The sequence below is a fragment of the Phocoena sinus genome, chromosome 6, assembly GCF_008692025.1.
Source record: "Phocoena sinus isolate mPhoSin1 chromosome 6, mPhoSin1.pri, whole genome shotgun sequence".
NCBI lineage: Eukaryota > Metazoa > Chordata > Mammalia > Artiodactyla > Phocoenidae > Phocoena > Phocoena sinus.
This window is the reverse complement of record NC_045768.1, coordinates 91,103,610-91,116,328: the sequence shown is the minus strand read 5'-3', so window position 1 is coordinate 91,116,328 and position 12,719 is coordinate 91,103,610. Positions and strand designations below refer to the sequence as shown.

Genomic DNA, 12,719 nt, shown 5'->3' with positions numbered 1-12,719 from the left:
TGGAAGAAAATATTAAAAACGTTTAGCTTTGTGACAGCACTGGAGAGCTACCAAGGAAGTGAGAAACTGCAAGAATAAGATTAAAGACATAACCTCTGGAATTTGGAACTATTTATTAAAAAGAGTTGTTTACTAATTCTTAAAGAAAATGCTAGGCAAGAGAAACTTAAGACAGTTTTTTGACAAACTTATGGGACTAAAGGGACAAATAGTAGAATTAAGTTCCCTCTAAGGAGGAGCGTCCTGATAAATCTCCCAAAGTCCTAAGTCTTGTGGGTATCCCCTAAGAATAAGAGTGAAAAAAAATAGACAAGCCCTCACAGGGACTACAGCCCAGTTTCGAATAATCTTAGTACATGAGTGGATGAAGGCAATCAGGGATTGCTCATGTTCCTAGGCTGGTCACCTGTTAGAAGCAAAGGAAATCCTCTCTGAAAGATATCCAGGCCATCTAATCATATCTACAATTTTTAATATATAATGTCTAAGCAGTTCACTTAAAAGCACCAGGTATATGAGAAGACATCACCAAAACCCAAGAGAAACAATAGTCAACAGAAAAATACTATGGGATCTAGACAATGGGGTCATCACTAGGAGAAGGAGAGGAACATAATGAAGTAAATGCATAATTTGAATAAATAATAGCTAGAAATTTCCCCAAATGTGCAAAAAAAAAAAAAAAAAAACCCAAAGAAAAAAACCATTAAGCTCCAGATTTTAAAAAACACTGCAAACCCCAAGCAGGATAAATACATAGAATATCATACCTAAGCATATCACTGTCCAACTGTTGACAGCCTAAGACAAAGACATAGATTTTAAAGGAGTGAGAGAAAAGAATAATTTTTAAAAAACATAACCTTCAAAGGTAACTGGATTGAAAGCTTACTTTTCAACAAAACAATGAAATACAATCAAAACAAAATATCTCAAAATACTAATAGAAAATAACTGCCAACTTAGAATTCTATACTCAGTAAAAACATCCTTTAAAAATGAAGGCAAAATTAAGACATTTTCCAACAAATGAAAACAATTTGTCACTAGCAAACATACACTAAAAGAAATACTAAAAGGTGTTCTTCAGTCAGAAAAAAAAATGATTCTAGAAGGAAAATTCAAGAAGAAGGGAAAAAAGTAACAAAAATGGTAAATATATGGATTAACTTAAATGCATATTGACTCTGAAACAGTAATGATTGAGTGTTTCAACTACATTCAGAATTAAAATGCATGCTACCAATACCATATAAGTCAAGAAGGAAATAAAATTAATGTTCTAACTCTTCACCTTATACAGAAAGTGGTGTACTAATTTACATTAGCCTTTAATAAGTAAAGTATGCATATTGTATTAATATCTTACATAGTAAATTTTGAGACAAAAAGCACCACCAGAGATAAAAAAGACATTTTATAATGATTGTTTCAACTAACCAGAAAGAGTATAACAATTCTAAATATGAATATTTGTAAAGACAAAGACTTAAAATATATAAAACAAAAACTGGTAGCTCTAAAAGAGAGACAAATTCACAATTATTCTGGGAGATTAGTACACACATTCTTTTAGTATCTGATACAATATAGAGGATTAAGAATTTAAGAATATAGAGGATTTGAAAACAATTAATTTGTAGAGATTGAAAGGAAATAGTACTCTTCCAAATGTGCAGCTATCTTCTAAGAATACAAGCTCATAATAACCTAGTATGTAATAATAAATATGTAGAGAATGCATTAACGAAATTCGAAGGAAAGAATTCTAGGTTTTAAAACTCATTTTCTTGTTTCTTTTTCAAACAGAAATCAGTAAAAAGTAGGAATTTCTGTGGAAGATGCTGAGAATCCAGAGTGCTAAATCTGCAACCTGCAGCTAAATTCCATGATCTCAGGGCTAGTTCTAGTGTGACAGGTAGTCTATGGGGTGCTGCTTACATCATTGATCACTTTTGGGATATAGGCTGGGAGCACTTTATACCTCTTGGCCATGAGTTATCTGCTGCCATGGCAGGGAATTAGTAAACAAGGGAACACATTGGTTACTTAAAGATGCCTGTGAATATTCAGGTAAGTCTGTGGTTCTGATTTGCCAATCTCAAAGTCAAATTGTTAATTTTAAATTTACGAATCCAAATTTCCACACACTAGTAAACATTATAAACAATAAATAATACTGATTTCCCAAAGGAAAAAAAAGTAGAGTCCTTCTTTGTGCGTTTAATGTCAATTTTCACAAAAACGTCTAGCTTTTCTTCATTATAGACCTGAATTGTCTATACTGTTGCCTTGATTTCAGTGTCCTTAGGGTGCTTGGACAATGAAAAATTTTCTTAGAACACTGTTCATTAAGAAATTCCTTTGGTCAACATTGAATATTTTTGCTATGCAGGGCATGAAAAACTCAACAGCCCTGATTTATAAAGCTCCTTATCCAAAATGTGAAACAAGAAAGATTGCCAAGTTATCTCCTTCCAAATGTACTATTATTTGCAGGGGCTTGACAATCCCAAGTAACCAAGCATGGCCATTAAACACTGCTTAAACACTTTCTCCAGAGTGTCTCCCCATATGTATAAAACTGGACGTCAGCTATGAGATCCAGATATTCATACTTCTGACTAGATAAAGTGACTTTGGTTACCTCTTGCTTCTTAGTCAAGCTATAGCTCCTCAAAATTTTTATCCCCACACCATGATTGTGGCACTGAGCATTCTACTTCCCCAGTATCAGATTTCTCATGTATACTGAGTTGTACTTTCCAGTTGAAGGCTTTCCTAAAGTCACTACATTTATAGGGTTTCTGTTTAGTATGAATTTTCTGGTGTTTAATAAGATTTGATCTGATGGTGAAGGCCTTTCCACATTCAGCACACATATATGGTTTCTCTCCTGTGTGAATTCGATGGTGTTCAAGGAGTTGTGTCTTCTTAATAAAGGCCTTCCCACAGTCACTGCATTCATAGGGCTTCTCTCCAGTATGAATTCTCCGATGTCGATTTAAGTGTGACTTCTGGATGAAGGACCTCCCACATTCAGTACAAATATAAGGTTTCTCTCCTGTATGAATTCTCTGATGCATAATTAGTGTTGATTTTCTTGCAAAGGCTTTCCCACATTCACTGCACTCATAATGTCTTTCTCCAGTATGAGACTGCTGATGTATATGGAGGCCTGATTTCCGAGTGAAAGCTTTTCCACAGTCATTACATTTATAGGGTTTCTCACCAGTATGAATTTTCTGGTGTGTAAAGAGATTTGATCTGTCAGTAAAAGCCTTTCCACATTCAGCACATCTGTAGGGTTTCTCTCCTGTGTGAATTTGCTGATGTACATGAAGCTGTGATTTCTTCGTGAAGGATTTCCCACAATCACTGCATTCGTAAGGTTTCTCTCCAGTATGAATTCTCTCATGTGTAATAAAATGTGACTTATGGAAGAAGGCCTTCCCACATTCAGTGCAAACATAGGGTTTTTCTCCTTTATGAATTCTCTGGTGCATACTCAGTGTTGACTTCTGAATAAATGCTTTCCCACATTCACTGCATTCATAATGTCTCTCTCCAGTATGACATTTCTGATGTATCCTGAGCCGTGACTTCCAGGTGAATGATTTTCCACAGTCACTGCATTTATAGGGTTTCTCTCCAGTATGAATTTTTTGGTGTTTAATGAGATTTGACCTGTCAGTAAAGGCCTTCCCACATTCAGTACATATATAGGGTCTCTCACCAGTATGAATTTTCTGGTGTATAATGAGATTTGTCTTGTGGGTGAAGACCTTCCCACATTCTGAACATATAAAGGGATTCTCCCCTGTGTGAATTCGCTGATGCACATGGAGCTGTGACTTCTTTATAAAGGACTTCCCACAGTCACTGCATTCATAAGGTTTCTCTCCAGTATGAATTCTCTCATGTGTAATAAAATGTGACTTCCGGATAAAGGCTTTCCCACATTCAGTACATACATAGGGTTTTTCTCCTGTATGAATTTTCTGATGCATACTTAGTGTTGATTTCCTTGTGAAAGCTTTTCCACATTCAGTACATTCAAAGTGTTTCTCGCCAGTATGAACTTTTTTATGTATATTGAGGTTTGAATTCTGAGAGACATTTTTCCCACATTCATTATAATTATAGGGTTTTTTCCCTCCAGTATGAATTCTCTGGTGTCTGAACAGATCTGACTTCTGGATAAAGGCTTTTCCATGTGGACTGAATTTACAATCAGTCTCCTCAGTGTGAGGAGTTTTCTCATGGTTTGAGTTGAGGGAAAAGTCCTTCCCATATTCAGTGCATATATAAGGTTTCTCTCTTGTATAAACCTGAGGTACAGCAAATTGGGACTTCCGAGTGAAGACTGTTTCACATTTGCTACACTCATGATGTTTCTCTTCAGTATAAAGCCTTTGATGTGCAAAAAGCTGTGACTTATGGGTGGAAAGTTTTACACAATCAGAAAATAAATAGAGGTTCTCCCCATGAAATTTTTGATGTTGAATGAGAGTTTGCTTATGACTCAGAAGTTTCTTACATTGATTATATTCACAAGCATTCATTTCTGTATGAGAATTCATATGAGTAAAGATATTACCATATCCAATAATCTTATCAAAATTTTCTGTTACATTGTTTCTATTATAATTACATAGGCTTACAATAGGCTTCAAACTCTTTTGAAATGAGTCATAGTTATGGAGTCTTTTTCTTGAAGGAATAAGGTATGTGTTTACACGAAACATTTTCCTAATGTCTTTATTATACTCACAGTCTCCCTCATTAGTTAGTGTATCCTTGTTGATGAAGGCAACATGACTTAAATGTTTGTTCTGGTTTTCCTCACATCTCCCTGTCTGTTCATCATCTTGCCACAATTCTTCTAAAATGGAATACAGGTCATCTCTTGTGAAGAGATTAATTCTCTCAAACTGGATTGAAACTTCTTCAGACATTCCCTGTTGTGACGTTTCAAAACCAATACCCTGATCTAAAAAATAAAATAAAATAAAACACACAAAGAACAGTTAGCAGAACACAGAAGGGATGATACATAGAGTGGATACAGGGTGAACACAGAGAAATGGAAGAGGTTTATATAAACATAATACTAAATATAGATAAATATATAAAATATGAATAAATATATGTGTAGTAATCTCTTTATATATAATAATATGCAATAATAAAATAAGCATTTACATTAACTTGCTGTCTGATAAACAATAGCATTTAGACTTGCCAGGCATTTTTCCAAGTTCTAACTCATTTAAACATCATCACAACCTTTTGATATTGGTGTTATTATTATCCCTATTTAACAGATGAGGAAACTGAGCCACAGAAGAGTTAAGTAGTGTGTCCAAATCAAATGTTTAGTAATTGGGGAAGATGAGATTCAAACTGAAGTACATCAGTTCTGTGCATGTAGCAGAACTACATAGTAAGGGGTCAGAAAAACAAAGTGACAAACTAAGTGGCTAAAAAGAAGTGTTTCTGAGTCTAGATTCTTACTATCCTTCATCTATAAATCTTAATCTCCCTGCTTTCTTTTCCCTATTAACCACTGTGCCCTAAATACCAACTTATTTATGTTTAGAAAACTATTGTAGCCTCAGTCATCCTGAATTAGCTTTACTATTACAAACAATAAATGTATGTATATGATTCAATTCTTTACGTCCTGTTTGGGGTGCACATACATGCATCTAATAGGAAGAATATAACAGCAAAAAGGGCCAACTCTGAAGCAGAGACTGAAAGTTGTCCATCTGTCCCCTTCCTTCAACAGTATTAAGCTTGTAGCCAAGCATGTGTCTGCCTCAAAATAGGTCTAAAAAAAACAATAGGTCTGTGTAGCCTCATTTGTCATTAGGTAAAGCCAAGTAATTCAGTTATCACCAATCAAATGGGAGTAAAAGTTATATTTGTTGTAATCGGGCCAAGGTCTTAAGGAAGTGGGTGTGTCTCCCAAAACCCTCTCCTCTTCCCACTGGCTATATTCCAGACTTGCAGCTGGCAATGCCCAAGGCAGAGATAAGAAAACTACAGCCTCAGGCTAAATCCAGGCCTCTACCCAAAAGCTAAGAAAAGATTTTACAGTTTTGAATGGTTGAAAAAACAAAAGAAGAGTAATACTTCATGGTACATGAAAACTATATGAAATTCAAATTTCCATGTCCATAAAGTTCTTATTGGAACACAACCACATCTATTCATTGATGTATTGTCTATAGATGCTTTGGGGCTTCAAAACAAAATTGAGTAATTATGACAGCAATCACATGCCTCACAAAGCCTAAAATATTTACTTCTGGGCCTTTACAGAAAATATTTGCTGACCCCTGCTCTAGGAGATGATGGTGCAATGACTTTCTAGAAACTCTGTCCCTAAATAGTCATTGGAAGCAGAGTAGCCTGGCAGACCTGGACCACTCACTTTGGAACTGTCATGTGATGGGTGAATGTTTATATTCTCTAAGTCACTGTTTCTTGGGGGTCTCTCAGTGACAGGGGCTTAGTTTTACTCCAAGATACCATTCTTGCCCAGAATAAGAATCACTAATATTCCAAATTCTGAAATAGTGTGTATGACAAGATTCTCAGTAAATATTTAAGTAAAAATTAGATTATTCTTGAATATAGACACAGTCTAACCTCATATCCATTTCATTCTATCTCTAAGGCCTTGTAATGTCCCCAAACACATTCTTTATTTTTTATATTACATTTTTATTCATACACATTAATGGCTTTCATTAATCCTGAGGACCTCTAATACTGATTTCTAAACATGGATTTTCATCTTTTGCAACCTTTCACTTTCTTTAGCTTATAAACCCATTGCTACACCTGACAACATTTACGTTATTACCAACAATGTTCAATGTAAAAAGTTTGCTCCTGTGGTAAAAAGTTTATCCATAATTCCTCTGTCACACATTGAATTACTCATTCAATAAAATACAGAATCATAATTCAGGCCAATAAAATGAATGTATGCAAGCTATCTTTCCACCAGTCACTAAAATCTATTTTATTACTGAATCCAAACATATATTCTTTTCCTTTTCCCCATTAAGCTTCCTTTTTCTGGTCCTCTGTTCCTATTCAAAATTCATTTTCTTCATGGATCATTTAGGGTTCTATGCTCTGAAAATGAATCTCAAATCTCAGCACAACTCTAGGAAGACTCTCTTTTCTTTTAACTTAAAAACAAACACAGATATTTCTGAGCCTTTCATAGTCATATTTAATCGGCATAGATTTGCACAATAACAAATGCTTAATGCTCAAAGCCTGAAATTTTAAACATTTCTTGCAGTTATCTTCCCTTTCTAATTACAATTATTAGCCCTTTTAATTACTCCTAGCAGAAAAATTTTCAAATCCCTCTGAAATAGCACAAAATAACCTCCTCTGCCTATCACATAAATTAAAGAAGTTAATTTCACTAACTATTCACTAAGGAAACATTTTAAAAAAGAGGTAAAAGACTCAGTTATCATACAAATTAATGTTGTTTTCTCTAAATTTCTGGGGGTTGAAGAATTAGAAAAGGGAAAAACAATGTATGCTGTAATAGTTAGGTCCAATTCAAGGAGTAAGTGAAACCTGAGAGCAAAGCATAAGTATGTGGATTATCTGAATAGGCAGATAGGCCAGAAAATAAAGGGCCAGACACAGGGGTATCATTAAAGAAAGTGTTAAAACAAAGTAAACATGATTATGGAAACTAAACAGAGATAAATGTGAATTGCAAATATGAGGCATGTTCTTCCTTTAGTTTATAAACCCATTGAGAGAGGAATTTGTCATATGTTAGATAATATTTTGCACCATATAGCTATGACAAGATAAGCAGAATATTTTAATCAGTATCTAAGAAAAAAAGTTAAAAAAAAAAAAAGGAAACAGTATATCCAAATAGGGTTAGAATAATCCAGGCATAAGTAAATACAGACATGGTTTTGGTGATATCACTGGAAAGTAAAAGGAGGAGGGCATCTAACTGATATTTTATAAAAGAGAAAAATTAGTAGAAAGCGCATAAAGAATTATTTGAGAAGATGAGTCACAGGGAAAAGCAAAAAGCACAAAAAAATATGACAAAATTTTGAAAGGTGTACCATCTGCTGTTAGCATGCTGCACTGTAACTGCTCTTCCTCCACACAAGCAGCCACCTGATGGGCCCTTATATGTGTAAGGTATCAGTTGTTCCCCTGAAAGGCTTATGCCAGAATTGAGACACGTGATTCAATCTGAGACACACAGATAGGTCTAGGCCACTTTAACGAAGGCATTGTCTTTTACATATGTCCCATAATGCCAATAACTTCCAACTTCAATTGGTTAAAAATATGACAGAGCATTATGATTTATTTATATTGTTTAAAATCTTATAAACCCTGCTAAGGTCTGTGTGTACAATTACATGTATTTAAACTCTGTGTTGATTATTTGTTTTTGCTTCTTTCACATAACATTTCATAGTACATTTCTGTATATTAGTACTTCCTATACTTATAATTTTTTTTATAGCTATGGTAGTTTTTCCTCTGTTTGGACCATTTGGGATGTTTAGTTTATCCTCATACATAGTGTAGCCATAAAAATCTTTGTGTCAACTTCTTGACTTTTCTTTTGCTTACTTCCTTGGAGTATGTACCCAAAGTAGAATTTCCAGGGCAGGAAGCACGTTCAGTTTAATATCACTTATTATATGTTTCCAGAGTTCTTTCCAGAAAGATTTGGCTAAACTTACAGAGCTTTCAGCATTGTACCTGTTTCTCAATGTACCTGCCATCATTGTTTTAACTGTTATTTGTTTTTTGATGTTTTTATGTTTGTCATTTTTATTTCAATTTCACTTACTGCTAATCAGCCTACAAAATATACATATAAATGTGATTATTTACTCTGATTCTTATTTCCACTTATTAAGTATACTCTGAGAGAATAAATATATCCTCGCCCACCCACAGAGAAAAAAAAAATATGACAGAGACTTGTGGCACTCAGCAAATGTAGCATAAAGTAACACAGCTCAAAGTGTATACTCACCAGAGAGCAGTAAAGCCACAGAACAAGAGAAGAAAGACCCCCTGGTGGTGGTCATCGCCTAAAGATCCTGCTTACTACACCAACTGTTAAGTCACCTGCGGAGGAGGAATGGACTCCCACCCCAAATTTGGTTCAAATGTCAAGAGTGATGATTTGACACACATACCAATAAGGTGTGAAAAGGTTCATTACTCACACAATGAGGCTTTTAAAGGGAGAGCTCCCAAGCAGGTCCAAAAGTGACTTAAGAGAGCAAGAAAAGGAAACTTGCTTGGGTTGTTTATGGTGGTTGGGATATGGGGCTAAGCTGACTGATGAGTGCAACTTCCCACTAGTACCAAGGGAAAGAGCACCTGGGCTTTCTTGTCCATTTGCCCAGATGTGGGGCAGAAGGTGAAGAGACAGTGGTGAAGTTTAGAAGGTGTCAGCAGTCAAATACCAAAAATGAAGTCAGGATCTACTACAAGGTACATGATAAGATGTTCAAAATATTTTGTTATTAGAGAAACACAAATTAAAACAATAGTTAGAAATTAAAATCCATCAGATTAGCCACATTATGTGAAATTATTAAAAATATGGGCAGGGATGTGGAGAAACTGATGCCCTTGTATGTTCAGGGGATTGCAGACTAATACATCCAATCTAGAAAACAACATGTTTATACTTAGTGAAATAAAGTATTAGTATACTCAGTAATAAAACAATCCCACTACCCTTCCTCAAGAAATTCTCATTTCCTATAAGAATAGAAATTATTACAGTACTAGTTGTAGTAGCTAGAAAGTTGGACAAGTAAATGTGGTATATATACACACTATGAAATGTATGCGTCAATTAGAAGAAATGAACTAGAAAGACACATTGTAACATGAACCAATTTAGTTCTGAGAGAAAAAAATAAGAAACTGAGTAGGACATACAGCACAGTACCATTTCTATAAATTAAAATGACCAACAATTTAAATTTTACAAATACCCCACAAATACAAGGATAGATTGCAAACATATCAAATATAATAGAGCAGTTGCCTGGGAGTGAGGATTAAAAGGAATAAGTAAAGAAATAAAATAAATTTTTTTTAAATTGTAAAATAGGGAATTCCCTGGCTGTCCAGTGGTTAGGACTCTGAGCTTCCACTGCAGGGGGGCACAGTTCGATCCTGGTCAGAGAACTAAGATCCTGCATGCTGCATGCTGCAGGGTGTGGCAAAAAAAAAAAAAAAAAGAAAAAAGTTATGAAAGAAATAAAATAAGAAGGGGAGCTTAAACAGAGTGATGAATATATTGACTACACACTGAGGACTGTAATTTACTCAATTTCCTGCACACAAGGTACAGAAACTTTTTGTAAAATATCAAAATTAATAAATTAATCAGAAAGACCTAGTGAGTGTTGTGTTACACTAGCCAGGTAGGAAAAAAATGTCAGGAAGCATAATTACTAATATCACATACAATAAAAACCTGTCCCCAATTGTAGGTAATGGTACCCTCAAAGTCAACAGTTGGAGGAGAGGCATGGGAGAAGATATAATAAGGCCATCTCTAGGTGACAATTCTGAAGCACTAAGGGAAAAGAAAAACAATGAAAAGAAATCAGCAGGAGTGTGACCCACAGTAATTTTTTTAAAAAGCAACTCTATGAGCCCCTGAATGTGCAAGAAAACGATTTAAGACCTTGATGGAGGTAAAAAGAATAAAAAAATTCTATAAAAAGGGAGGGAAAGCAAAAAGGCAGTATCTTAAATCCAACATGCCAGTAGTTGTAGCACATCCCTCCTAAAAAGTCAAGCAAAGTGGGATGAAGAGAGTGGCATGGACATATATACACTAGCAAATGTAAAACAGATAGCTAGTGGGAAGCAGCCACATAGCACAGGAAGATCAGCTCAGTGCTTTGTGACCACCTAGAGGGGTGGAATAGGGAGGGTGGGAGGAAGATGCAAGAGGGAGGAGATATGGGGATATATGTATATGTATAGCTGATTCACTTTGTTATAAAGCAGAAACTAACACACCATTGTAAAGCAATTATACTCCAATAAAGATGCTTTTTAAATTAATTAATTAATTTAATTTAATAGACAACCAGCAAGGACTTACTGAATAGCACAGGAAACTCTGCTAAAAAAAAAAAAAAAGTCAAGCAACAAAGACACTGATATTGGAAGGGGCCTGAAGTGGGGATGGCATTTAGATGTCCAAGGGGCCAATATCAACTCTATCCATGCAGTTCCAAAAGTTCAGAATGTTGAGAAACATCATAATAATAGCACTTCAAAGTTGTCAGCCTCTGCCAGTACAACTGCAGTTCGGTTGTGCTATCTCTTATGCTTTTTGTTCCCTACTCACCTAGATAGCTTTGGCTTGAGATTTCACCATCCAACATACATGGCTGTTCTCCCCGCTCCAAGTTGAAAATGACTTCTGGTTTGGGAACTTGACACCCTAATAACAGGAAATGATAAAATACTTGATTTCAGAGGTCATACAATGAAATATTCCATTTAATTTCCAGAAAAGTTCATGGGGAACAGAAGTATATTCATAATATTGTTAAGAACATAGGACAAAAAATAAGGACAAAACTATTACACACTTCAGATGTCCTGCAGTCTTTAGAAGTCCCACGTACCTCAGAAATCTCACAGATTTCAGAAATTCCACTGAGAAAGAAAATACACTCAATTAGGTACAGCCTTACCCAGCAGAGCTGTGCTTACCCACTGAGATCAAGTTGAAATAGTTTTCCAGCATTACATCCCTGTATAGACTTTTCTGAGCAAGGTCCAACTGTTGCCACTCCTCCCTGCTGAAGTCTACAGTTACATCCTTGAAAGACACTGATCCCTGGAAAAACACATGCTTATTCAATGTAAAGGATCAGGATTGCAGGACAGGAACAAGATATTTAGAAACTTATTTTTAATAATTTTTAACATGATATGACATATAAGATTCCCACTAAATACCTAAATTTTACATTATTATTTCAAGGAAAAAATAAATATTAAAAGTATCATGCCATTCTTTCTATGGTTCTGATAATATTCTGGAGTTTTATTTTGTTTTGTTTTTATCTGTGTGCTGGTTACAAAAGAATAAGCTGTGAAAACTCATCAAGCTGCATACATGATTTGTGCATTCTTTTCTATGTATGCCATATTTCATTAACACTTCACTTAGAATATATCTTCTGCTTTTCACTTTGCACTCATCAATCTACTAAGTCAATTCTTTCTTTAAAAAAGATGAATAAAATAGGCCTCTTTTTCCAATAAACTGTGTGGTATTGGTATAAATATAGATGATAGAATTCAATGGAATGTAACCAAGAATCCAGAAATAAACCCTCATATTTAGGGTAAACTGATAATTCAACACAGGTGTCAAAACAATTTAAAAGGGGAAAAATAGTCTTTTCAACAAATGGTGCTAGGACAAGTGGACATCCACATGCAAAAAAATGAGGTTGGACTCCTACCTCATGCCATATTAAAAAAATAAACTCAAAATGGATCAAAAGACCTAAATGTTCTTAAGTTTTAGCTAAGAAGGGTATATCTTTGTGACATTGGATTTGGCAATGATTTCTTTTTTTTTTTAATAGATCTTTATTGGAGACTAATTGTTTCACAATACTGTGTTA

The 12,719-nt window shown here is 34.8% G+C and overlaps 1 protein-coding gene and 1 pseudogene across 3 annotated transcripts in view; both read right to left on the bottom strand.

Moving 5' to 3' along the window:
* Window positions 1–455: 455 nt before the first annotated feature.
* The window catches only part of ZNF484 (zinc finger protein 484), a 29,785-nt gene continuing 17,521 nt past the window's right edge, over window positions 456–12,719 (bottom strand). For 2 of the 3 annotated variants that reach the window (XM_032635847.1, XM_032635848.1), the window contains 3 exons: window positions 11,794–11,920; window positions 11,423–11,518; window positions 2,269–4,993 (listed from right to left, as the gene is read on the bottom strand). In XM_032635847.1, coding sequence (XP_032491738.1) covers window positions 2,667–4,993; window positions 11,423–11,518; window positions 11,794–11,827 — 2,457 coding nt within the window. In that variant the 5' untranslated portion in view covers window positions 11,828–11,920 and the 3' untranslated portion in view covers window positions 2,269–2,666. Of the gene's footprint in view, window positions 4,994–11,422; window positions 11,519–11,793; window positions 11,921–12,719 lie in introns of all 3 variants that reach the window. The other variant, XM_032635846.1, reaches the window with a different exon arrangement.
* On the bottom strand, window positions 2,121–2,579 carry LOC116755844 (annotated as a pseudogene).